At 40.6% G+C, this 27,779-nt stretch overlaps 1 protein-coding gene across 10 annotated transcripts; it reads right to left on the bottom strand.

Moving 5' to 3' along the window:
- Window positions 1-61: 61 nt before the first annotated feature.
- LOC107206289 (carbohydrate sulfotransferase 9-like) lies at window positions 62-20,450 on the bottom strand. 10 transcript variants are annotated; one of them, XM_015632012.3, is made up of 6 exons: window positions 20,370-20,450; window positions 16,047-16,106; window positions 15,887-15,921; window positions 6,936-7,046; window positions 4,548-4,695; window positions 62-4,119 (listed from the first exon to the last, which is right to left on the bottom strand). In XM_015632012.3, the coding sequence occupies exons 5-6, from the start codon at window positions 4,639-4,641 to the stop codon at window positions 3,278-3,280; spliced, it is 936 nt and encodes a 311-aa protein (XP_015487498.1). In that variant the 5' UTR covers window positions 4,642-4,695; window positions 6,936-7,046; window positions 15,887-15,921; window positions 16,047-16,106; window positions 20,370-20,450; the 3' UTR covers window positions 62-3,277. The 10 variants fall into 10 exon arrangements, with proteins under 10 accessions (XP_015487498.1, XP_015487499.1, XP_015487506.1 ...); XM_015632013.3 differs by having other exon boundaries at window positions 16,047-16,127; window positions 20,370-20,445; XM_015632020.3 differs by lacking the exon at window positions 6,936-7,046.
- Between the last annotated feature and the right edge of the window lie 7,329 nt (window positions 20,451-27,779).

Genomic DNA, 27,779 nt, shown 5'->3' with positions numbered 1-27,779 from the left:
ACTTTGAGGTGGGTTTGTTTTCTGAACAGATGCTCTTGAGGAGGATGGACAAATAGACTAATGTGTTAACTCACTACAGTTTATTAAGGTAATCACAAATTAACATTTCAATGATCATATTGCTGGCATATAAAAATAAATCAGAAGATGAATTATGGCACTCCCTCCCCATTCAAATCCTCCCCAGGGCCTGAGCCTCACCACACTGCCTCCACCCTTGCTCCCATCTGTAAGAATACATTTTCCACTCAGGAGCATCATCAAGGGTTAGCATCCAAAGGAAAGAAGTTCCACTGTGGGTTATTCTCTGAGCAGAACTCAGGAGGGACCCCAGCTTTGCTTAGAGCCTTGTTCTGGACATTGCACTTGTAGGCAAGAGACAGTACAGGAAGCCTCTCTTCCAGGCCATAAAGAGACACTTGTGTTTTAATTTTCATCATAAAGTTTACAGGTGTCTTGCAGTTCTTGCAGGCTGTTTAAGACAATATCCAGAGCCTCCATTATATAACAATATCAAAAATTATTTTTTTCTGTTTTCCAACAGATTATTCTCTTTTCCAACCCATTATTCTCAATTTATTACTGATGGTAATACAAAATTTATGCCGTTCTTATTTGATGCTGTGTCCCAAACCTGTTGTTACATAGGCAGACATGCCCACACGTCCTCTGCCGCTTTTTTTTTTGTTCAGACCCACACCAGACAAACAGCATTACAGCAGCCAGTGATCTGAGGCAATGTGCTACATACAGTTCCCTATAGGCAAATGGCAAAACTCAAAGTCTGCTGTGAATAGTTACAGAGATTTTTCTGCTTTAACAGATATCCTTCTGCTACTGACTAGTGCTTGTGATGAATGAATTAGCCACCAGTTTTCTGCCACCACTGTAGGAACAATATGCGAAACTCTGTGAAAGAGGAAATAAGAATAGAAAGCCACTCACATCTAACAGCAAGAAACTGGAGGGGGATGTTAACACTGCATGCTGATAGCAAAGACACCTATCAAACTCTGTCAGTATCGTTTCTTCAAAACTTTCCTAGGCTGGATGAGGGTGCCAAAGTACAAAATACAGTATGTATTTTTAGATATACTTACAGCTTCAGATACAGCTCTGGAGGGATCTCTCATGAAGAAGAGAGTTATGAAGCAAATATTATTCCCCTCTACCTCTGCATGATCTGTCAAAGAATGTAGGAGAAGCATGTAGCTCTGATTCAGGAAAAAGAGACTGCATCCTTCTGCATAAACTTAACTTTGATGGGAATAATTTCCAGCTTCCTCTGACTAAAGAAAACTAACAAGTAAAGGAAAAGAAAAACCTGCATTAACTACAGAGTTGCCAGGGTGGCATGAACAATCCAGTATTGGGGGCTAGTAGGATTATGGGAACACCAAATATGATGGTGGTGAGGGTGAGATCCAGAAATATGAATCATTCTGCATAAAATCATAGCCTTTTTTTTTCTTGTTTTTTTTTTTTTTTTCCAAAATAGTTTTACTGCTCTTGCTTGGTCTTCTCACTTTGGATCTCTCCTTGTGCCAAAGCTGCCCCATTTATGAAACAGTCAGCCAGCAAGACCTGCCAGATGTACTGAATGCTAGTCCTGGCTTGTGTACAATCTGCTGCCAAGGGGGATAGAGAGCACTTCTTTCTGGGCCTTCTGCTGTCACTGTGGCCTGATCACTCTCTCCAACTGATGTTGTATACCACTGCACCTTCCCACTGGAGCAGGTAATTCCTGCAACCCACTTCCTGCACTGGGAGGGCTCCTCCAAACTCTCATCACTTAAACCCCATTGTGTCCATATTTCACAGTCTTCTTTTCCCCCTCCCTTGGTCATGCTGCTGGCAGCAAAGGCTGTACAGATTGGTGGCTGCTCTGTGATTAACTTATTTATGTATCTTTTTCTGTGTGATGAGAAGCTGAGAGCACACTTTGGGTCCAAAACTAGCCTACCAGCCTTTCTACATTTCCAGATTAAGTGCATTTGAGGGATTTTCAATTTAGCTGCTGAGAGACTGACATCTCCTAGACAGTGCCAATAGTCACAATTAATTGCTAAAACTTGTTACAATTAACGTGGTCACCAATTAATATTTGAATGTGACTAGACAAAAGATTTCATTTTAAAGGGGAAAAATCTCATGCTTAATATAATAGCAGTTATAGACCCTTCAGTGATCTAAAACCAGTAAAGAGGGGGGTAATGGTTTGAGTTGTTTCTCCCATGTTTCACTGTTCCTCTCACCATAACTCCACAATTTATTTGCACTCATTCTCCTATAAGGTGAGAAAGCAACAGGTAGAACAAATATATTCTCTAAGGTTACCCAGCTCCTTCCAAGTGCCATGCTCAGGTAAGTCCAAGGGCTTGTGGATTCCAACAGTACAATTGGGAAAGCCCAAACATTGTCCCCACTATGCTGACTGACCTGTCCATTGACTGCATGTTAAGTGCTTTGGGAGAATAAATAAGAGTCACTTTTCCACAGAGATTTTAGATCATGCACCACCCCAGTTGTACAGTTTAGAAAGTACCTCTAACTACTTTTCTTAAAAAAAATCCAATGCATTTTTCAGACCTTCTGCTAAAATCAGACCATAATGCTTACAAAAGTGGTGAGAAGGGTTTGTAAAGTCACCATGAATACCATATCTGCTCATCAGAAGATTTTTAAGAGCTATAATGGAAACTTTGTCTGAATTGCTGACAGCTGTGCTGCTTGAGGGATAAGGCTGATGGGCTGTGATGAGAGCACTGCTAGAGAGGAAGATATTCTGGCATTAGGTTCTGTGTAATGTAGCTTCAAGCATCTGAAGTTATTTGCTCTTTTCCTACAGTACTCATGATCAAGGCTCTTTCAGACAGAGTGGTTAACTCTCAAGCAGATTATTTATTATTTCTTATGTCTTTTTCTCATTAAAAAAAATGACATAAAATAGTGTCCTGAAATATTCAGTGTGAAAAACAGCGTTCTTCGTCCTTCCCATGTCTCTCACCAATGGACCAATATCTGTCACTTATGAACAGTTTTCATGAAACAAATGGAAGCTGTTAAAGATCATCAGGAAGAAAATTTTAATAGGTGAAGGTCTGCATGATACAAGAGGTCATGGCAGGGACTTCTAGAAGAGTGCTTAGGATGATAAACCATATCTACAAACTCCAGGATAATCTCAGCAGCAGTCACCAGCCTGCCTATCAAACACCTGTGAGGACAAGTTCAGCCTGTTTGGTACAAAGGAGACTGTTTTTTGTTTAACCTACATTTAGTTGTTCAGGGAAAAATTATCCTCATATTTCGTAGTATAGTTGAACAAAAAAAAATCCATTTCATACAATTTTTTTATCTTCTCAATTTGTTTTGAGGTCAATTGTCTGAGGTACTCCAAGGTTATATCACCATCAGTTCGTTTCTCTGAGCTGTATCTCTTCAAGCTGGGGTATTGCAGGCTCTCTGGTGCATCAATGGCCTTCAGAACATGATCAGAGTCCAATCCAAGAGTTTCATACTTACCCAGAATATCATAGTGAATGTTGCAAGGATCGCAGAGCAGAAACATTGGTTTCCAGTGAATGTCAAGCCTATGTGGTGGTTTTGCTAAAATGAAGTTGACAAACTCCTGGAAACTCACTTTTTCAGAAGAATTTGTATTTTTCCTGAACATCGCCCTAATCTCATTAGCGACAGTGGTACTGTAGAATGGTTCAGAGTGCAGGAGTTTGTCTCTGTAAGCTGAAACCAGCCTTTCCAAGGGATGTCTGGTGAACATCACTTTGGTGTAATTGCTTAGAAATTCCTTTTGTAAGGCAGGAGGGTAAGACAAGAGCCTTTTGATCAGTGTGGTATGGTGGATGTCGACATGCTCAATTTCAGAAGCTTCTGTATTCAAGTCTGATTGAAGAAGAAAAATAGTTCTCTTCCAGTTGGAGCAGCCTACCTTGGGCACCTCACAGTAGATGAATTTATGCTTGTGCTCCACAAAGAGCTGGTATGCAACATGAGAATCCAATTTTCTTCCTGGTTTATTAAGGTTATTCTTCAGGCAGACAGAGGCCAGTGTGGTTTTCCGACTGTTTTGAATTGCCAGCCAATTTTTGGGAAAAGTATCTGCAACCAAGGAAGAAATTTAAACCGTTTCAGTGAAATAGGCTTGTATAAATCTCTTTATCTGTGACAATCATAGTGCTCAATCTATTACCTGCATACAAAATCTAGATGCTAAAATCAATTTTTTTTACTGTAACCAGACTATGGCAAACATACAACAAACTTCCCTCCCTAGTGAAACATTTATTAAAATGAAAACTTTCAATATATTATCAGTATTAGTCTAAGCAAGTTTGATGTTCCAACATCATGTTTTTATAGTGCCCTCTTCTCATATATTGCTGAGATAACTACCACAGTGACAAGGCCTTGGATATTTTCACAGTATTGTTTGTATCTTGGGCTCCATAGTTACTTTCTAACACATTTGGAGAAGGTGTCTCTCTTGCCATAAAACATTAAATCTTGCTGGTAATTTCTTTACTCACCTGTTAGGTTCTTTTGTCTCTTACTGAAAAAGCCAAGAAGAAATAGCCCAAATAAAAAATTAGGGAGAAGGAAAGCTAACACCCTCTGGTTCATGTTATTCTCACAGGAAGGAAAATTACGTCGTCTCTAAAGTAGAAATCTGTCTCTCTGTCAACAAGGAAAGATAATTCAGGTTAGATTTTGTATGACTGATATAACAAAGATAACATGTAAATCTCCTACAGAATTTAGGACAGCAGAAAGACATTTCAAGCCCTATAAAAATAGGCTTTGCTAATAAGTAAAAATTATCTTATGGAAAAGACTCACCACAATTATATTGTTAAACCAAATAGATAAATATGTCCACTTAGAAGTAGTCCAAAATTCTTCTTTTTCTCAGAACAGTGAACTGCTTCCTTGTCTTTTAAAGCTGCTGGGGAACAACAGCTTCATTTAGGGTTTACAAAGTTGTATTTTTTTTATAACCATTAGAATCTCGGAACACAAAGATCTCTATAACTTGTAACAGGTGTATCCACAAAGACCATGACGCATTCAGGATTAATTTCTTCCCATTTATTACCCTGAAGCTTTCCACTTTGGACAAATGAACCACTGCAGGAGAAACTCTTCCCTATTTCTGCAGAGAATCCACACCACTAACTTGAATTCTCCTAATCTCCATCTCCAAAGACACTGCAGGGTATATATGTTTGCTGCCATTGCTACTGCAGCAGAAGAGCCCCCAAATGGTTCAGAACGACAGGAAACATATAGAAGCAGTAGAGGAAACAACAGAAAAGGAGCTGTTCTGTGTTCCCAAAGAAAAGGAAAGAAGGCAGTCCAACACAACGTATTTTCTCTCTTGTGCTCACTCATTGTCTCCTGGCACCTCATGGAGAGAGACAAATCTAAATCCTCTGTGCAATCTTACTCTGTTTCTCCCAGGAGAGAGCTCTTCATCAGCATACTTTTATTGGAAGTTGCAAAACAATAAGTACTGGCAAACAGGACATTCTCTTTCTGTCTCATTAAATCTGTACAATCAAGAGTCAAACAGCACTGTTTTCATTTCCCACTTCTCAAATTTTCACCCTAACCTGTTGGCAATAAACATAATAAAATAACATATCATTGCCTGGATTCCTTGAGGCTGTAATTTATTTTTTTTTTTCAATTTTCTTTTTTTTTTCTGTTTTTATAAGATACAGTAGGACTACTTTGGGCATTGTCTGTGTACCACCCATTGTGTGGATATACATAAACCCCAACTGCCATAACAGAAACTGGTTTCTGGTGTGTTCTGAGACAGCAGTAGATGCAGCATCAGTTACATTGCTGAAACTGTACTTGTACACAAGGTTTCCTCATTTCCTCCTTTCAGGCTGATATGTGATTTTGATATCACATACTTTTACCAGAATATCTGCAGACTCATAGAATTAACAGCATTACTGACAATTAAATCTCTCTTAGTGTAGGTAAGACCTGGGGAATAGAGAGGGACACTGTTCACTATCTCTGTGTTAAAAATTTACTTGTATTTACAATAAAATGTTACAATACTTATTCAAATTAATGCAGTATTCTTAGACACAATGGTATTTAGCCTACACTTCTTCATTTTCTTGGTTGTATAAGATCGTTGTAAAGGCTACAAGAAAGGTTATGGGAAGGTCTGCCTTTTCTTCACTGTACATCAATTCTCATTTCATGGTCTGAGTCTTGAGTCCTAATGCATCCGACGCTGTTTTCAAGGCCATCTAAAGTCAGTCAGGCTGTTCATTGATCTCATGAGGGCCAAAATTGAGTGTTCCCTTTTTATTCTTTTTCAGAAGTTTGAAAACACAACTTCACACTATGTAGCAATTAAAATCAATATAACACTAAATAATTCTGTACAAGGACTCCTTGTTAGAGTATGCTTAGGAGAAAGGTATTGGGCTTCATTCACTTTAAATGCTGTCACTTCAGAGAAGTAATGTTATCATACCTGTCTCAGGAATCAGAAAATTAACTAGATGAGTTTTACCCTATTTAGATACTTGTATCATGCATATTTACCTCTACACTAGAGAATATAAGGTCTGCTATAAGACATATTACATGTGGAGACATATCAATGAGTCACAGGGAAATAGAAGGCCTTGCTTCCTTGGGGGAAAGAAGCTGTTTAGGAGCTAGTTAAACACAGGAGACGCCTCCTCTTCTAAGACTTATGCATATTTGTGGAAGAAAAAGAATCTTTAATTAAATACAGGAGAACAGTCAGACCATAAGGAGGGATAGAACAAGCTCCAAGATGACAGGGGAAATACTTCTGGACTCCTTAGAAAACTTCAGCAGACTGGCAGTAAGAGTCAATACTGCCCTCAACAAATGAGGTCAACATGACACGAAGCTACCTTAGGGTGAAGTCCAAAGCCTTGTTCGGAAGATGTTCTCAGATGTGAGACCCCAGTACAGAGTTCTGTGTAATGCAAAGTTTCCAGTGATGAAAATCACCTAAGGAAAACCTGAGGAAGAGGAAGAAAGAAAATTCTGAGAGCCATTTTGTTAAAGAGGGACAAGTTACCAGGAAATTAAAAAGGAGGGAAAAAATCCAAAATGAAAAGCACCTTTGTAAGTAGTGTCAGTGTCAGTAATTCAGATGAACTTTTACTTATATTTATTATGGCTTTTCCATATACTTGTAATTGTGTTTACTATTTTAGATGTAATGAGTTAATACTTGCTTTTTTTTGGAGCCTGACAAGTTAATTAGTGTTTAATATCTTCAGTGTGTGTCCAGCTGATTTGATGTCTTTTTAGCTTCTTAGCCAAAACATGCTAACATGTCATGTCAAGTCAAATTCTTTATACAATTCTAAATCCACTATATCAGTGCTATTGCCTTAATCAACCAAAGCTAAGCAAAAAAAAATTAATCAGTCTGGTGACATCTATTTCCTATAACATAATCCAAAGTTTCTTCATGAAAACAACCAGAACAATTGCTCAAGCCAAGAGTGGTAACAAATGGGGAATAGACTACAGGAGAAAGCAATGCCAATCATCTCATGTGCATGCAAAATGGCTAAAAGACCTGAAGCCCTCGGTTATATTAAAAATATTTACTCAATTCAAGCCTTCTTTGCACTACTGATAATTCTACCATGGTCTTCTACAATTCCATTTTAAAGATTCTTTTCTTCCTGATAAACACACTGAAAGTAACAAACACAAAAAAATTTATCATATTGTTCATATCTTTGTTGTCAAGTTTACTGACCATAAAATGTTCTTCCCATCCTTCTGTTTACTTCAAGGAATTTCTGACAATTGTCTGCTTTTAGTTACTTTCAACATCTCCCTTTTCTACATGGTACACTGGTTATGGAGGTTGCTGGCAACCTACTTGCACATCCCCCACATGGCAAGCAGGACTATCTGACCCAGAAAGGCTCTCTATCTCTGTACTGTACTTTTCCAGGAGTGACACAAAACTGCCATATGTTGGACTTACTGGACATTTTTTCTGTTGTGTTTTCTTGATTAATTTGTCTCATGCTTGCTTTACATTTTGTGATATTAGACCTTCTGCAACCTTCCTGTATGTCTGATAGCTGTCTGTACTCTACCTGAGCACGTGTAGCTACACCACAACCACTCACACTTATCCAATCACCAGCTTTGGGTTTATGAATTCCTTTCCCCCAACCAAAACAAGGTCTGATAGAAAATGTTTAGTACTCATTCAATTAGGAAATACCCAGTCAAAGATGTTTTAATGATAGTCACACAAATACATGACCTAACACATCACACTCAGACTGGAGTTCTTCCTCTTGCCATGCAGATTTATTTCTACAACGGGCACCAAAGGAATAGGTTGCGTTGCCTTGCATAGGTATGACTTGTACACTGTTGGATACTTGAACTGCTGAAACAATGATTCACAATATAGTATTCCCTAATCCTTCTCCTGGAACTTGTGAGCCATTGCAATTGAAAAATCTTCAGTATTTAAAGAAATATATATTAAAAAAAAACCTTAAGAATTATTTTATACTTCCATAAACAATAAGAAGTACTACAGCTGGAAACATTGAACAATGTTAAGTCTTTTAATAGGTGTGGCGCCTATTAACCCAAGTACAGAAACACATGTACAAACACATGTGTACATATATATATACACACACACAAATAGTTCCAAAACCCATTAATATCAGTTACACTGGCATATTATTTGCTCCAAGTAAACTAACAAAGTAGACTGATAATGATTTAAAGTCTTTTGATAATAAGCTTACAAAGATATGTCTCGAGATAGTTTTTCACAGACAGACCTTGGTCAGAGCTGAGCATGTGGGGTGATCCTCTGCACCCACTTGATAAGTGGAACTTTTCAGACTAAAAAAATGAAATTACAACAATACTTATTTGTGTTCCTGATACATTTGAAGCCAGAAGTAAAAGGAAGTACAGTACGGCAGCTTAGTGGAAGGTAGGGAATAATCTTTGAAAACAGATAACATTCTCAGTTGCTGAACCCCATTCTGTACTTAAGCCCTGTTAATCCCTTCAAAAAGACAACTGAAAATACATACTTACTGATATGTGTATGGGTACATAGAAGGTGATGAGGAGATGACAGGTAGAAAGTCCCCAAGAACAGCCTGGACAGAAAAACCAAGCTCTGGATGCAGTTCTGCATGTGCTGTTCTATCAGAATGAATTGCAAGAGCAAGACCCTGGTTCAACCAAATCTGCAGCACCCTTGCTTCTGTATAGTTTGTGATAGGTGGACAGGAGGGAGAAAGACCCCAGAAAGTGGAGCCTTAGCAGCCAGGCTGGCCTGTCCATGAGGTGGAAAATCAGTAGTGGGTTAGGAAACCCATGCAAGTTACAGACAGCCATGAGCTAGAAAAAGTGTCTGATCAGGTCATGTTGCCAATAAGAGACAGCATTTGACATCATCTCATTTGCCATAAGGGTTCAATGGTGTTAGGTGAGAATGGCTAGGAGCTCAGTGAGGTGACAACATATGGGCTAGGCTGGGAGCTACTGAGGAAAAGGCTGACAAGGGTGTCTGTCTTGGTTTGAAACACAGGTGTCTTCTAGGGAAGGCAGGGTCCTCCCTTGGAATGGAAAATGTAAATCCCCTCCCTCTGGATTACTACAATTTTGAAATTAAGGGGCTCTCAGGCAGAGATATGGGAATAGGAGTAACAGTTCTTTACTAGTATGTACAATAAAGCAAACAAACAACAGCTCTGGCGGCACTGTCACCAAGCAGAAGACCGGACCCCGTGACGGCTCCTGGCCACAGGTGCTCTCCCCTCGCTGCCGCTCCGGGCACGGCCGGCAGGGGGCGCTGCTGCTCCCGCCGGGCGGGGCAGGGCGGGGATTCCCCCGCTCCGGCAGGGGGCGCTGTGGTACGGGCCGGGGCCACACGAGGTGATGGCGGCTCGGCCCAGACCAGAAGGGTTGGCAGAGAGGCTTTGCTTCACAACCCCCCCATGGCACAGCCGGTCCTCGTGGCCCAGCAGGACTTAAGGAAACAGCAAGCTCAGCTAGCAAGAATGAGCAAAAATCCCGGGGTGGTAGCAAGGTGTATCAGAAGGTCCAGAGGTGTGGCTGGAACCTGGGATGTCTGGGCGGGCAGGGGGTGCAGGGCTCCAGTGCAGAGAGAGCCCGGAGCAGTGCCGAAGGAACAACAGGGACGGGACAGCAGCGGCCCGGCTCCCAGCAGGGCAGAGAGATGTGAGCCCAAGATCCCAGGCACCCGAGCAGACGGGGATAGGTTCCTTGTTTAGTGAGGTAGGTGTTAATAAGATCCCAGTTCAGTGGCTGCTCTTACGAGCAAAAGGCTCACCCACAGAAAGGATGAGGCAGTACAGCGCTGGACTCCATCGGTGACAGTGAATCCTCCTCACAGTAAGGAACAGCCTGCCTGTCCTCACTCCCAAACCCAGAGTGAGAGGCCTAGTAGTTCCCCAGTCCCATCTTTTGCCTGCCAAATCTCCAGGTATCCCCTCCCCTCTCCCCCGAGTTTGGCCACTTCTTTTGTTTTTCTTAAGTAGCCATAAGAATCCAGTAGTTAGTTTGCTAGCAACTTATGGGAAAAAATTCTGTAAGTGAAAAAGTAAGAAACCCAGTCCCCAATGGTGTCCTACAGAACAACACACTTCACAGCACTGATGTGAAACAGAGAAATTAATAATTAGGAATCAAGCATAAAGAAATGCTTTGACTAAAAGAAGAGGGCTGCCAAAACCATATGAAATACTTACTGCTCCCACAAAAGCAGAAAGAGAGCAAGACTACAAGATCTAGATCTAGATTCTAGATAAGATCTAGAATCAAAAACAAGATGCAAACACAAAGGCACCACAAGATAAGGGGATTTTTTGGACCCCTAAGCTGGGAGAAATGGTATCAAAGTCCAAAAGATGGTCAAAGGACTAAAAAGAGAATGCACAAGGAGGCAAGGTGGAAAGTTCAACTGAGAAGAAAATCGCTGATTTCATCCCAAAGACCCCCAGACGACCATCAGAGTGACCAACAAGGAGCAGGCAAGGAGGCATGGAGCTAATTTTAATATGAAGCAGGGACAGGCGGGGTTAGGGAAATGAATATGTATTAGGTGTATTGTGTAACCCTAGTTTATAGAGAATAAAAAGAGAGGAGCAAGTCTCCAGGGTGTGCATGCCTTTGGAGGAGCTATCCCTCATGTACCTCAGCGCTGAATAAATACATACCTTCTCTTATAACTTACTCTGTGAGTTACAGTTTTCTTTCCTCATATCAGACCTGGGTACAAAGCAACAATTTCCATTACAGGCACAATCTAAAATTCTTGTTCTGTGGTCACCTCAGCCCTCCTTTACTGCACCAGACTTCTTTCTGGTCTCAGCAAGTGTAGTAGCTTCCTTGTAGCAAGTGTGTAGCAAGTGATACCTTCCTTGCTGCCATCATTAATCTGCTTATTATTACATCACTTCTTACTCCTGCCTTTTAGCTTTCCCTTCTCTACTTAATTCTATGTCCTTTCCTTGTCTTGCCTTCCAAAGTTTTTTGTTATCTATCATTTCACATGCAGTATTAAAAGCTCAGCTTTACATTCTGATCCAACAGCCCCTGTTACCATTAGCCCTGGATAACAAAGAAGCAGTTCTTGCTTTCTCCTCTGCTGCCCCTGCTTTTGGATGAAGTTTATGAAGCACATACAGAGCCATTACATTTTTCACCTAAAATCACTCTTAAAGGTTTTCTCTTTCAGGGATGCAAACACCAGTTATGATGCCAGTGTGCTAAAACTGTTTCCAACCAGTCCACAAAAGAGCAAGCAAAAGGAAGAGCCAGTTTGGGGATGAAAAGGACCAAAGTGAAGAGACAAGAAAGAGTACATGGGGAAAGGCTGCAGCAGGTCTGAAAGAAAAGCTGCCAGAGAGAGGCAGGAAGCAGAAACCCAAGGAAAAGTGGCAGAGCTGGGGCCAAGGGAAATAGAAAGGTTCTGTAGCCTGTTCTAACAATGTTGTGGAAAAGGAAAGTGTTGAAAAAGACACAAAGTATGATTCAGTGAAGATGAAGAAGAACAAATTCAAAGAAATTAGTACAGAAAGCAGTATGCTAATTATCCAATGAACTCACATCACAGGCATTTAAAAAGGAATGAGACTATACGCACTGCAGTCATTCTGGCACTGGAACCTGGCCCTTAGATGTGATCAAACCTGTATCTCTTTTCCTTCCTGGAACCACAGCCAGAAAGGCTGCAAACTTCTGATTTTCTAAGAAGAGATAGGTTCAGTGAGGAGACCCAGCTGGTGGGTGGGCCCAGCTGGGCTGGAACCTGGGAAGCTGGAGACCAGCTCTGCAGGAACATCGCTGGGACAGGGACTGGTGGCCTCAGGAGGCTGTCATGGAGTCCTGGGCAGTGGGCAGTAGGGACAGCCCCAGGGGACTGGGCAGTGCCCTGTTACTGCTTCTGGTGCCTGGCATCTGGTAATGGGCTGTGGGGCCTTTTTATCTAAACACTTAATTCAAAATTCCATGCACTTGTCAGCTGCCATTAAATCACTGCAAAACCAATCACAGGAGAACAAACTTCACCACTTTCTTTTAGGGAATCTAGATAAGACTAAAGAACCTGGAAAGAAGGAAAAAAGAGAAAAGAGGAAGTATGGAAGAAAGTTTAAAACAATGCACCCTGCCAGGGTGGCAATGAATGATCTCCTCCCAAGCTTGTCTGTGAGACGTGGGCCTCACAAAATCCCTCTGCTTTGTCATGTGTATAACTAACTCTCTGCCTTTGGATATGTCTTACTGTCCCCTCCCGTGTTCCTCTTCTCAGTCAATGTCAGTAATAGCAATGTTTTCCTTGCCATTCAGGTCTACCCACCTTGCCACAGATCTAGATCCTCTTTTGTCCCCTCCTGCTTTTCAAATCCCTGTGCAAGCTTGGTTCATTTTTTCCTGCCATTGCACACCAAATAGCACAGTCAAAACTGTTTGTAAAAGTCCCAGTTACTCAGCACACTGCCCCCAGGCAAACTCCTGTTTGCTGTTCACTTTGTTATACCCTTGTGTCCCCACCCGTAATATCCCTTAACCGTAATTGATGACAGCTATGACCTCTCTTTCCCTCGTTACACTCCAGTGAATACAAAGCGTTTCTGCTTAAATGCTTTTCCTTTTTGCTCCTATCTCCTCCAGCTTCTCCTGTCATTCTAGTCTAGTTTTTGAGCCCTATTTTTAGAATCCAAAACTAATTTTGTCTGAAACCATATCTCTACTCTAATTTGCCCCCACTCTTTTTTTTTCTTATACTTCTTTGAAGACTCCTTTACAGGAATCATGTACAAGTCCTAACACCAGTGATTTGGCTTCTGCTCTTTGACAGAAATAACCTCTTTGCCTGAAACACCCTGACAGTTACTGACAAACTGTGTGTATACCTTTTTCTTTCTTCCTACATGAATCTAGGCCTATTCTTTCTTTCCCTTCTGCTCTCGTCTGTGTTGCAGAGCAAGCTGTTCAGCAGAAATGTTATGTTAAAAATCTGTTTCTATGAAACATGTTTTTATAGCATACTATGACACATGCAGTATCAAAAATTAAGAAGTTTGGAGACAGTCGGATGAAAGTGATAAGTTAAATCATAGCATAAAATGGAGTGTCTGCTGGCTTTTGGCAGAACAGTCTTGAAACTAAAGACTTGACATTTCAGAGCATATGACGTTACAGTACACCCTAAGTTCAAAATATTCTTGTGGATTCAGTTGCAGATACAAATGCTTGAAAAATCTGCAACTCTGATTTCCAGAGTCTGCTCAAGTATCCAGAAAATTGAGAATGGACAGTCTATGAGTCTCTGAAAAGGTGGGTGCCCCACACCACATGGGATTATCATAACAGACAAAGAACACAAACTCTCCTCCTAAAAACTCTTGCCTGGTTCACTGCACACCTTCCTTTGTCTGCCACAGATAGTGGGGATCCTACTAGGCAGCCCTTAAGTGTCTCAGAAACATGTTCACTCTGTGAACCAAACATATCAAATTGTGTAGAGTATTTTGTTTCTTTAAATCCCAGGTGTTGAAAAGCTACTTTAAAAATGTATTCATGAAGTATCATAACAACATGCACAAAAATCATTGTTAGTGGTGAATCAGCTCCCTCGGCCAGTCTTATAATATTCACTCTAATGGAGTAATCAACAGTGGCAGCAGATTGCTATCTTCTGAACAAACCCAGCAGCAACAGCGACAAGTCCCAAACTCATCAGTCTTATCTGCTGGCAGCAACAAAACTGTGAGACTTGGCCATGTGGGATATCATTCCTGGCACTGAAGCAAAATGGTCCATAGCATCATAGCTTGTCCCTGCGTCCCCTGCTCCCACCATTAGCATGGCCTGCCTAGAGTCTTCCTTCCTGTCCTGGTACCCTCACTTCTTTCCATTCCACTTTGCAGCAGCACTCCAACACTCCTGCTCAACACATATTTGCATGGGCATCAGAGCTTTTCCCTTAGCCCCCATCCCAGGTGTGACCCCTATCTTTCCCAGTCCCTGCTTCTACTCTTCAGGCAAAACTTTAACCCAATCTCCAGAAAATTCTCACCTCCAAAAGCCTTCCTCATATCGTCCCCAGGCAGCTCACCCAGCAAATCCTGTTCTCCAGCTTCCCAAACACTCATCAGATCTCACCCTGATTCTGCTGTTCAGCCTTCCTCATGCACAAGCTAGCTCTTCACTGGCTTCCCCTGCCAGACTCCTCCCTTTCTCTCTCAGTCAGCCTCATAGCCCCCCCTCCAATAACCACATTTCTGAGCCCATCTCTTCAGAACTGTCTCTCCTTCTACTTCCAAGATTCCCACGCAGCCCTACTGCTTCTCACTCTCAGTTCTGTACTCAGCTAGTTCCAGGCTCTACACTTCAGCTTCTATGGTTATTTTAGTATCTCCCAAACTAAACTGACACATATTCCTTTTCTTTCCCTCCCACATCAATTTTCACACTAGTCATCAAGGCACATTTTCCTGCTGATTTTGTTCCTTGAATCTATTTTGCAAGCAATCCCCAACAATTTCTCCCTAGAAGTCTTGCTCATGCTCTCCTTGTTGTTTAAAATTGATGGTTTACTCTCCTGTGCAGAAGAGGTTCCACTGAGAGTGTACAAGAGGGACCTCTTAACTTAATTTTTCAAATGCTTATTTCAAAATCTGCAATTTACCTGAACTTCTTAGAGGAAAGGTCACTGGAATAATTTAAGAGAAGAAAAAAGAGCACAGATTCCCTACATAAAAGTCAATAAACTATTTTTGCTCAAAGGGTTTAAAAACATATCCTGAGATAGATATCTAGCCTGAAAAACTTCTGCTGAAATGCTTGAAATTTGACAAAATCCTATGTAGAAGCAAACTGCATTGAAATTAGAAGAGTCAAGAAGCACACCACCCTTAATAAAGTCAGAAAGTGAATGAAAGCCATTTAATTATGTCATTTAATTTTAGGCACCAAAATTCCTGTAACATCAACTTCTTAACTGAGGAAAACCATAGGAATGAATAATAAACTGCCAAAAAAATCCTCTGTAGATTCATTTCATCACAGTGTGATTTCAAAAGCTAAATAATGTCTCAGTTTATGCCTTTAAATATTTTATGTCAATTTCTAAATATATATGATCAATAAAAATATATATTATATATAGTATAAATACTAAATATAAAATATAATATATATATATATATATAAACAAATAAAAAACTCAACTCTGAAAAAGAAGTATCTCTTCACAGAGATTTGCCTACACTTACAAAATCATTGTGACATGAAAAGCCACTAACAATCCAATTTTACTCACCGATCAGACAGCTTCAGTGTAGATTTCCCATGTCTCTGAGTGATGTTAAAAAAACAACAAAGATTTGGACAAAGAAAGATCAGTCCAGAGAGACATGTAATTTTAATTTTATGCCTAGGGATGGAAAGGAATTAGGGGAAAGGTTTTGTGTTTTCCTTACCTGATCTTTAAGGCTGGGCAAAGTGCTTCTGTATCCACACAGGAGGGCATCTGAAACACTCTATACACATAGTAGTTGTCTCTGTTAGAAGTAGACAGTGTTTCCCTGAGGATGTTTAGGTGAGCATCTCTAGTTGCACATTACAAAGCACGGTGCCTGTCTCTAGGTATAAGGAGTAGCATTTAACTACTCCCCGTGCAGGGTCTACAGCAGCTGTTAGAGCCTGCCAAGTGCTCCGAGAGCAGCCTGCCAAGAGGCTGCCTGCTAAGCAACCAAGAAAGGGGATGGTCAGAAATATGAGGGCAAAGGTAATTTGGTTGAGAGTAATTGTGTTGTGATAATATGCATTATTTTTAGATGGAGAACAAGAGGCAAGGTCAATTCAAACCAAATGAACCCTATACAAGAAGACTCCAATAAACTCTGGGAACTGGAAGGTAAGTTCTCGTGGGAAACATGGCTAAAGCAGAAGGAATTCAGTGGAGTTGGCACCTCCTTAAAGAAATTACATTTAGGGTACAAACACAAACAATCCTACACAGTAGGAGGATAGGAAGTATAGTCAGAGATCAACTTGGCTACTTGGCTAAGCAGCATGGTCTTCAGTGACCTGAAACACAAGAAGGAAATGTACAGAAAGTGGAAAACCAGGTCAAACTCCTAAGGACAAGCATGAAAAAATAGCACTAGATGCTGAAACAGAGTCATAAAGGATAAAGCACAAATTTAAGTGCAAAAAGCAATGGATGTAAGAGAAAGCAAGAAAACAAATCTGGAAGGGAAAGAAAAAACTTAGTGACAGTTCACTTGCAGAAGGCTGATGTACATTTTCCATCATTCTTCATAAAAGGGTGAACTGTAATTACCTGACTAATAACTAAACTCAGTAAGAGAGATTCTATCTAAAATAGGAAAAAGAACAGGACCAAAAAATAATTTCAATGTACTGCAGTTCATATCATCCTCAAGTATACCACTACAGGATGTCCCCAGGAGTTGCTGTTGATGCAAGAAGTGTCCCTGCACTGATATAGGAACCTACACCCCTGCAGAGATACGAATGTTCCTTCATAGGCTGCCAGAGGTGAAATGAGTGCTATACACATTGGCACCTGAGCCCGAGGATGTGCACATTAAGATACCTCAGCAACAGAGAGAAGCAAAGTCAGATCTGTTAGCTTTTTCTGAAAACTCTCAGAAGTTGTGTGAGAAATGTGTGAGGTGCTGAACACAATGCTTATCTTTATAAAGTCAGAAAATGAAGAAGAGATCATTTCTGAAAAAATACTAGAAAAAATGAAAATATAGATTATTCATAAAAGGTTGGAGATAGTTGAGCTACATTGCTTTGTACTTTTTGTCATGTTGGCTATTAATTTCTGTAAGATGGCAAGAAGTTTTACAAATAGAGAAGGAGTATGTCACATAATATGTTTTAATTTTAATAATGTTTCTGACTTTATAGCATTGACTCATAACATTTTCAAAAGTATACTAAAGTGAAACTATTTCTGGAAGAGTGAAAAACTACCTGAGCATAGGGAACAAACAAGGAAAACAAAACCAAGCTAAAAAAAACCAAAACCCAGCACTAAAAACACAGACTAAGATTAATTTTTAATCATTCACTATCAAATTCAAAAAACATAATCAGTAAGATCCCATCTGGGTCCATTCTGGACTGAGTAATGGTGCCGGTAATTAATGATTTGGATAAAGGAACAATCTTTCCAACTCACTGATAACAGTAACCCATGTGAACAGCAAACTCATGGAATGATACACTAAACTCAGGACGCTTTTGACAAATAAATTATTTGTAGGAGAAAACATATTGCAATGCACTTGTGTTTACAAGTGTCAGGTTCTAAGGGGGAATAACAGCTCATAAAAATGTGGCAGCTATTCTACCAAAAAAAGGGATTAGAGGGGTACCGGTCAGTCACAAGTTATTCACAAATAAGTAGTGTTTCATAATATCAAGAATGCAAACTGCATGTTAGGAAGAGAAACTGCTTTGATTGTATATTTGGTTGATATATTAAGGAATACTTCCTATTATATTTCTGTCTACCACAGCAACCAGTAGCACTGTGTCCTGTTCAAGCAAAACTGTTGCAATAGAAGGCAGACCAACTGGAAAAAGTCCAGGGAAAAGCAAGAAAATGGTCAGTTGTCTTAGGAAAAAAGAAAAGCCACAAGAAGGAGAGATTGAAAGAATTTGGGTTACTCAGTTTAAAGAACAGAAGGACAACTAAACACATGAAAACTGTCATCTACATAAATTACGTCTAGGGAGGTAACTAATCCCCTCTAAAGAGGGATTATATATTTTTTTTATCTGTAGTGGATAAAGTGATGGGTTCAAACTATGGCACTGAAGGTTATGTTAAATATTAAGAAAACCTTATTAACAATAAAGACAGTTAGATCCTTTTTCATTTTCATTCCTGTTGATTCTCTTTTGGACCTCCAGAACGCACAAGATGAAATCTTGAGGTCTTTTCCAGTCTCCTGTTCTTTAAGTCTGTGGTTCATCTTGTTGCATAATTTAGACACCCCATCTTACCTCTCTACAAAAACTACATTTATCAAAGTTTTCATACTAAATTATAAAAACCCAGACTGACTTCAGATAACTAATCTGGATTTTGGATAACTAAAGCAGCCTTGGTAAAGAAGTTCTGCATGAAGCCTTACAATGAAACTGTCTGGAAAGATAATAGCTTTTTTAATTATTGACTCTTTGCGTCTTCCCCCTTAGATCCTACTTCAGCCTGAATATAGTAATACAAATAAAACATGTGTTTTAATGACCCCTTTAATCATTATTTAAGAAACAGGACCTGGTCTCATGTTGTGTAACCATAGTATGGGTAGTAAATATGTGGCTAACCCTGCCTGTGCCCAGCTGTGAGCCAGAGCTCACTCACATTGGGAGGGCAGAATGAGGAATGTCTACAGGGAAGAAGGAGGAAGATGGTGGGAGCACTTTGTACAGTCACAATTCAGTAGCACTGTTAGAGCTATCTCTTGCTTTGTCCACACAGGAATAACTAAATGTATAAAGCATGTCCCTGTTACACATTTATATGCTTGCTCAGAAAATCTGCTAATACTGTTCACAAGAATTTCTAACTAGTGAAGCACTCTTAGTATAAGTGAAGCCCAAAGTGAAAAAAACCCACAAGGTGATCCTTCATTTCAGTTTTCCTTGCTTCAAATTTAGAACTATTTGTACCTTTCAAAAGGCAAAAATTTAAAAAAATATTTAAGCAGAGTGTGGAATACAAGAAATAGAGGAAGCTGTTAATGATTGTATTTGTAAAAACAATAATTTGGATTTGTAATAATTTGTATTGTCAATTTGCAACCCCCATTCAAATGCTACAGGAGCTAAAAAAAAAGCAATTTACTGCTTCCAAAATCAAGTAGTAGAACTCATCCTACAGGTAAAAGTGCTTAGAAGTTTTAGGATTTTTATTGTGGAAAGATTTACCAAGCAGCTTCAGGTTTTGGCATGAAAGAATCCAAAAACAAAGAGTATTCTGAAAATAATCTCAAAAATAAAATTACGGTAAAAAAACTCATGAGCACTTTTGTATTTTCTGTATGCTTTAATAAATAAGAGTCCTTGCACTAGTAAAAAAAATAGGTTCATACATCACATTGATAGATAAAAATTCAGAAATTTGAAAGGGCAAAATTTTCTTGCATTAAGATGCTTTTCTAGGGTTTTGAGGTCAAGAGTTTCAGATATCAATAAAGAAACTGAAGAAATTAGATAAGATTGTATTCTGGTTTGTGATCAAAGCAGACAGAACAAAAATACAGAAAATGCAGAATGTAATAATCCATGATGTTCAAATCAGTTTATAAACAATATCAACATTTCTTCTTTAAACTACTACATTAAATCTATTATCTAAAATACATTTAGTTTTTTAATGTGATTTGTGTATCTCCTTTACATGGATAGTTATACATAGTATTTCCCAGATAATAGGAATTTATCCTGTATATCTGGCTTAAATTTTGCACTCTTTTTTTCCCCCTGCAATTAAGGCAACATAACAAAAAAACTAACAAACCAGATGAAAGTGTTAACAACTGCAAAATTATTTCTGCATCTGAAGAGATCAGTTGAAAAGCCAATTGCCCTTGACATCACTAAACCAAACTTCAGAATTCAGTGTCTTTTAAAACACAAACAGGAAACACAAAAGTTTTAATTTACTAACAAAACACCTAGAATATGGAAAAAAAAAAGAAAAAAAGAATCGTACTACTCTTCTAAAAGAAATAGATAAAAAAAATAAGTACCTTTACAAAATTTTCTGCCTCTGGAGCTTCCTGCTGGATATAGCTTTGTGTAACTCTGGCTGAGTTTACTGCTTTCTGTTTACTTAATGCCTTAGCTCAGATAAAAAGAAGGTGTATCCTTGAATATTGTATGTACAGCACAGCACATTGTGGGCTTTCTTCAGCAAGCAAGTTTGAATTTTTTCTTAGCAATATTTGACTTCTGATAAAAGGGAAGAAAATATTTAGTCTGAGTGACCTTTACCTTTATTTTTAAAACTTCATTGATTTTAAACCATTTCCTTCATCCATGCACTATGCAATCTTTTAATTTCTACTTCAAAAAATGTCTGACTCAAAGCTCACAGAAGTCTGCCTGAGACATTTCAGTCACTGATGTCAAACACATTGATTTCTGCCTATTCTGGAGTGGTATGCAATCATTTCACTTCTAGCCTGTCTGGGTGCCAAGAGCTGTTTGGTGACCTAAGGATGGACAAAAGTGCATGTGTTAAGTATTCAAAGTGATGAAAGTGTATGCATTTGATTCACCCTGAGAGTGACATTGATAGAAGGACTGAAGGAGATAGAAAAATTACTAGATAGTAATTTTTCTTATATGTAGAATGAAGTACTTGAATAGAATGTATTTGGAAATATTTTAAAAATATCTGTCCTTAACTCTCTCACAGATCACTGATGATACTATGAAATATCCTGTGTCAAGGGAATGCCTGGAGCCCCCGCCATCTAAAAGGACTTGACAGACTTGAAAAGTAGGCCTGTGAAAATGCCATGGAGTTTACAAGGCCAATTGCAAGGTCCTGCTCCTGGCTTGGGGCAATTCCAGCTACAAAGACAGGCTGGGCGTGGAATGATTGATAACAGCCCTGAGGAGGACTTGGGGGTGTTAGTGAAGCTGGGCATGAGCTGGCAATATGTGTTTGCAGCCCAGAAAGCCAATTGTGTCCTGGGCTGCATCCAAAGCAGCGTGGCCAGAGGGGTGAGGGATGGGGTTCTGCCCCTCTGCTCTGCTCTGCTCTGCTCTGATGAGACCCCACCTGGAGTGCTGTATTCAATGCTGGAAACCCTAACACAGAAGGGACATGAACCTATTGGTCTGAGTCCAGGGGAGGGCCACAAAGATGACCAGAGGGCTGGAGCATCTTTCCTGTGAAGACAGGCTGAGGGGGTTGGTGTTATTCAGTGTGGAGAAGAGAAGGGTCTGGGGAGACTGAATTGCAACCTTCCAGTACCTAAAGGGGGCTTATAAGAAAGATGAGGACAAACTTTTCAATAGGGTTTGTAGTGGTAGGACAAGGGGCAATGTCTTTTAACTGAAAGAGGGTATATTTAGACTAGATATAAGGAAGATGTTTTTTATTGAGAGGGTGGTGAGACACTGGAACAGGATGCTCAGAAAAACTGTGGATACCCTGTCCATGGATGTGTTCAAGACCAGGTTGGATGAGGCTTTGAGCAACCTGATCGAGCGGAAGGTGTCCCTGCCCATAGTAGTTGGGTGGTTGGAACTAGGTGATCTTTAAGGTCCCTTCCAACCCAAACCATTCTATGATTCTATGGAAACAGTTGTTCAACAACAAATATGTAAATAGAGGATGAGCCTATCCTATGAACCTGTGTATTGTGACCGCAACTTTATCAAGGGCAGGAAGTGCATTGGAAGAGGTAAACTTTTTTTTTTCATACTGAAACAAACAGCAACTTGAGCTCATTAAAGTTTGAAGTGTAATTCGAGTCACAGTAGTACCCTGTAGTTCTGCATCAGCAGCTTTGCATGGGCTTGTCTTTTAGTTCATTTCATACCCTCATTTGTACCTCAAAAGTGAGACTGCAATTTGCAAAAGAGCTAGGTGGTTATTTTGGAAGAAGAAAATCAGACCACATCACTAGACCACAGTGACTGCCTAAAGAGATGTATCACATATATCTATATACATATACACATATACACATACCTATAGACATATATCACTCTAACCAAGTCTACAGCATGAGCCTGATTTCTTCAATTTCTGTAAAGCCTAAAAGTGGTATGGTTGTGATTAAAAAAGGCAAAAGTGCAAGTGACTTCCTTGATAAATTTGCTGATTTTTTGTTTTCTGCAGATATAGCACTATGTTACCCACTGTACATTTAAACAAAATGGAAGAAAACCAACAGAAGTTCACTGGAAGTTGCCTCCCAGTATGTTTCTTTGTTGTCAGTGACTTAGGAATCCTTTGGTGAATGATTAACTTTATTTGCTATATTATTGAATTACAATAATAAGTTTATAAAATTTAATAATTGGCAGATAGATGATCTTAGTACTGTACCCTGAGGCAGAACAACACTTTATCAAATAAAATCACGTCAATTATACTTTATCTTTAGAAGTTAAACTACCAAAAAAAGCAACTGTGACAGAAGCATGACATACAGGCAATAGTTTTCAGTTATGACTGTTTTTAGGAGTGTAGTACCTAGAGAAGAATCAGAATATGATTTTTCCTGTTTGTTTGTATAACAGAAACACATCCCTACCCAGGAACCTTAATTACAAAGCAGTACTACTGATAGAACAAACTAACCTTGATGGAGAGTGCTCATTATTGGGGAGGCTAAGCAGAAGCTTCCAACATTTTGGCAAGAGTGACTTTGTTATTAGAGAAATAAGGGGGGAGGTGGTTCTTACTCTCATATTTCTATTAAGAGAATGGGGCAACATGTTTGTGGTGCAGGAAAGGAGTAAGAAGATCATGTTGCCTATGTGAAGGAAATAAGCAAATGCTGATATTTTTACAGAATAACATGGTGCAAACTGAAGAGAATCTCTCTATCTCAGCCTTTTAAAACAACTCTCTGGTGGAGCTTTTTTTAAATTTACTTCTGTTTCTACCTGTGGTAGGGAAGTGGGAAAAAGTGAAAAAGTGCCCATGTATTCAATTGTGTTCCCTTGTGTTAAAACGTCCCACAGCTTCTGCAAATTTGGAAAATCCAGTTTGTTACTGACTTAAGAGGCTTTTTTAAGAGATATAAAGTACCCCAATACAGATGTAGTATCATGAAGATCCATGCCCAGAACAATATTTGTACTGTCCTGGTTAACATCACAGATTTATGAGAGCTTCTTAGCAGAATTACTGGAAGTTTTATTTTGGGAAAGATGTTTCTAGATCTAATGGGGCAAGGGACTCTTGTTGTCTACGCTAGTCTCTTGAAGAACTCATGTCTGATTTAATTACCACTTGAAACTAGATATATATGTTTGGGATTGTCTTGGTTTAGGGAAATTTGGGAGAGAACTTCCGAATGGGGTCCCCTCAGAAAGCAAATCCAAGTGGCTCCTCTTTTCAACTGGTTCAGGAAAGGAGATGTCTTTGGAGAGAAGTGGGAAAATAAACAGTTTATTTAACAGAAATTGAATAATAACAATAAAACCTTTCATTGTTTGAGGAAATGGCAAATATATGAAATTTTTCATATAGTGTAGCTTGGCTCTCTCAGGTTCTTATCAGTTCCTCTGGGGCCATAAAGTACTGAGGTCCAGGCCCTGGTGGGCCACAGGCGTGAACTTCCGGAGTTTGTCTGGGTTTTTCAGTGTAGAACAGGTTTGAACAGATCTAAGGGAAAAAAAAAGGAAATATAAAAAGGTCTAGGGAACTTTTCTGCTTCAGCTAGCTAAAACTAACTGACAGCAAAGGAGAACTCTGTCCTGCAGTCCGTCTGTGCTGCAGGCACCACAGTCCAGGAGCAGGATGTGGGGGAGTGATATTTTTTTTCAACACAAACTGTGCGCTTCTTCTTCCCCACTTCACTCTCAGAGCCAGTCTTAAAGGTGCAGAACTTAATATGTAACATAAACCAGGTGACTGGGGATACAAGCGTCATAAAGTCACCACAGGACATTCAACCCCTTATCCCCATACCGTCAACTTATTACCAAAACTAATATATATTTTAACTCTACAACACAATCATTATATACAGACAAGGGCAGTGATATTGAGCAGAGATATTTACTCATGGTTCTCACCTAACAGTCAGATCTCTCTGAGGTACACATCATGTTGTTCTATCTTTCTTCATTATCCACTATGTGCAACCCGGTCTCTGAGCAAAGACAACCCCACAAATGGGTTTGTCTGTACTTGAAGTAGAATTGATCTGAACTGTTTTTCTTAACAAACTTCTGACATGCACCACTGGGACTTTGTCTCAGTCTACTGTATGCAGGGGCTCAGATTGGGCAGGGCCTGCTCAGTTGATGGAACCTGGGGTGTTAACAATCTCCAGGTGGCCTTTGTTAGATGATGTTCCTGATTTTTGAAAGATCTCCCACCCAACGCTTTCAAGGTAGTCTTTAACAGTTCATTGTACTTCTCTACTTTCCTCGCAGCAGGTGCATGGTAGGGGATATGGTGCACCCACTCAATGCCATGTTCCCTAGACCAAGTGTTTATAAGGCTGTTCTTGAAATGAGTCTCGTTGTCTGACTCTATCCTCTCAGGGGTACCATGCCTCCAAGGGACCTGCTTTTCAGGTCCCAGGATGGTGTTACAGGCTGTAGCATGAGGTATAGGGTAAGTTTTCAGCCATCCAGTCGTGGCTTCTACCATTGTGAGCATGTAATACTTCCCTTGATGGGTTTGGGGCAGTGTGATGTAGTCAACTTGCCAGGCCTCCCCATACCTGTATTTGGACTACTGCTCACTATACCTGTCCTGGGGTAACTTTATGATACTGGTATCCCAAATCACCTGGTTTATGTTATATATTAAGTTCTGCAGCTTTAAGACTGGCTTTAAGAGCAAGAGAGGGGGAAGAAGAAGCGCACAGTGTGTTAAGGAAAAACATCACTCCCCCACATCTCGCTCCTGGACTGTGGTGTCTGCAGAACAGACAGACTGCAGGACAGAGCTTCTCTCTGGCTTTTAGTTAGTTTTAGCTAGCTGAGGCAGAGGAGTGCCTTGGACCTTTTTTCCCCTTTTTTGCTGGATCTGTGCAAACCTGCTTTGAACTGAGAAACACACAGCCAAACCCCGGGAGCTCACGCCTGTGGATCCACCGGGGTCTGGGCCTCGGTACTTTCCAGCACTGGAGGGGCTGATAAGAACCTGAGTGACCCGAGCTACACCACATGAAAAGGACTTTTCTTCCTAGATTTGCCATCCCGTCAAACAGCGAGAAGTTTTACTATTTAATATTATTCAGTTTCTGTTAAAGAAACAGTTTTTTTCACTTCTCTCCAAGGATTTTTTTTTTTTTTTTTTTTTTCTTTTCCTGACCAGTTGAGTGACGGAAGTCATTTGAATTTTTTCCCTGGGGAAAACCCCATTCAAAGTTTTTCACCCATATTTGCCCTAAACTAGGACAAATACCATAGTGGCTTCAGCCATTTGGCCTGCTTGATCGTAGCACACGTCTCACAGTCATGGATAACTTGGGAAATACTGTCCATGGTTAAATCCACTCCTCGGTCTTGCACTCACTTATAGGTGGCATCTCTACCCTGATGACCTGAGGCATCATGGGCCCATCGAGCTAGGAACAACTCTCTCTTGTGTTGCCAATCTAGGTTTATCTTTGGCACTTTTATCTTTGCAGCCTGATTCACCTGTTCATTGTTTCGATGCTTTTCATTAGCCCTACTCTTGGGGACATGGGCATCTACATGATGGACTTTCACAGATAGTTTCTCTACTCTGGTAGCCATGTCTTTCCACTCATTGGCAGCCTAAACTGGTTTTCTTCAGTGCTGCCAATTGGCCTTATTCCATCTTTCCAGCCATCCCCACAGATCATTGGCTACCATCCATGAATCAGTGTAGAGGTAGAGCTTCAGCCACTTCTCTCTTACAGCAATGTCCAGGGCCAATTGAGCAGCTTTGAGTTCAGCAAGTTGACCTTTTCTTTCAGTAGCTTCTGCAACTTGTCATGTAGGACTCTATACAGTTGCTTTTCACTTTTGCTTCATCCCTACGATGCAACAGGAACTATCAGTGAAAAGAGCATAACATGTTTCTTCTGCTGGAAGTTGGTTTTATGGTGGAGCCTCTTCAGCCTGTGTCACTTGTTCCTGCTCCTCTTCATCAGTGAGACCAAAGTTTTCACCTTCTGGCCAGTTTGTAATTATCTCCAAAATCCCAGGGCGATTTGGGTTTTCTAATACGGGTGTGCTGTGTGATGAGGTCGATCCACTTGCTCCATGTAGCGTCGGTGGTGTGGTGGGTGGAGGGAACCTTTGCTCTGAACATCCATCCTAGCACCTGCAGTCGGGGTGCCAGGAGGAGTTGTGCTTCTGTGCCAATCACTTCTGAGGCAGCTAGAACTCCTTCATAGGCAGCTCAGATTTCTTTCTCTGTGGGAGTGTAGTTGGCTTCGGGCCCTCTGTAGCTCCAGAATCCCAGTGGTTGGCCTCGAGTCTCCCCAGGCACTTTCTGCCAAAGGCTCCAGGACAAGCCATTGTTCCCGGCTGCAGAGTAGAGCACGTTCTTCACGTCTGGTCCAGTTCTGACTGGACCAAGGGCTACCGCATGAGCGATCTCCTGTTTGATCTGAGTAAAGGCTTGTTGTTGTTCAGGGCCCCACTGGAAAGTGTTCCTTTTGCAGGTTCATGATCTGTGTGTATTCAGGAATATGCATTCTCTAAAAATCTATGGCACTTAAGAAAGCTTTCATTTCCTTCTTGCTGGTTGGTGGAGATATTGCAGTGATCTTATTGATGACCTCAGGGGGAATCTAACGCCATCTGTCTTGCCACTTTACCCCCAGGAACTGGATCTCTTGAGCAGGTCCCTTAACTTTGCTCTTCTTGATGGCGGAACCAGCTTTCAGGAGAATCTGGATGATTTTCTCTCCTTTCTCAAAGACCTCTGCAGCCATATTCCCCCACACAATGATGTCATCAATGTACTGCAGATGTTCTGGAGCCTCACCCTTTTCCAGGGCAGCCTGGATCAGTCCATGGCAGATGGTGGGGCTGTGCTTCCACCCCTGGGGCAGTTGGTTCCAGGTGTACTGCACTCCCTTCCACGTGAAGGCAAACTGAGGCCTGCATTCTGCTGCCAGAGGAATGGAGAAAAATGCATTAGCAATGTCAATAGTGGCGTACCACTTCGCTGCCTTGGACTCCAGCTCATACTGGAGCTCCAGCATGTCCGGCACGGCAGCGCTCAGCGGTGGAGTCACTTCATTCAATGCACGATAGTCCACAGTCAGTCTCCATTCTCTGTCAGACTTGCGCACAGGCCAAATGGGACTCTTGAAGGATGAGTGGGCTTTGCTGACCAACTCTTGGCTTTCCAGCTCTTGGATCATCTTGTGAATGGGGATCATAGCATCTCAATTTGTCCGATACAGCTGGCGGTGCACCGTCAAGGTGGCAATTGGTACTTGTTACTCTTCCTCTTTCAGAAATCCTACTGC

The sequence above is a fragment of the Parus major genome, chromosome 5, assembly GCF_001522545.3.
Source record: "Parus major isolate Abel chromosome 5, Parus_major1.1, whole genome shotgun sequence".
NCBI lineage: Eukaryota > Metazoa > Chordata > Aves > Passeriformes > Paridae > Parus > Parus major.
This window is presented reverse-complemented; position numbering and strand designations above follow the sequence as displayed.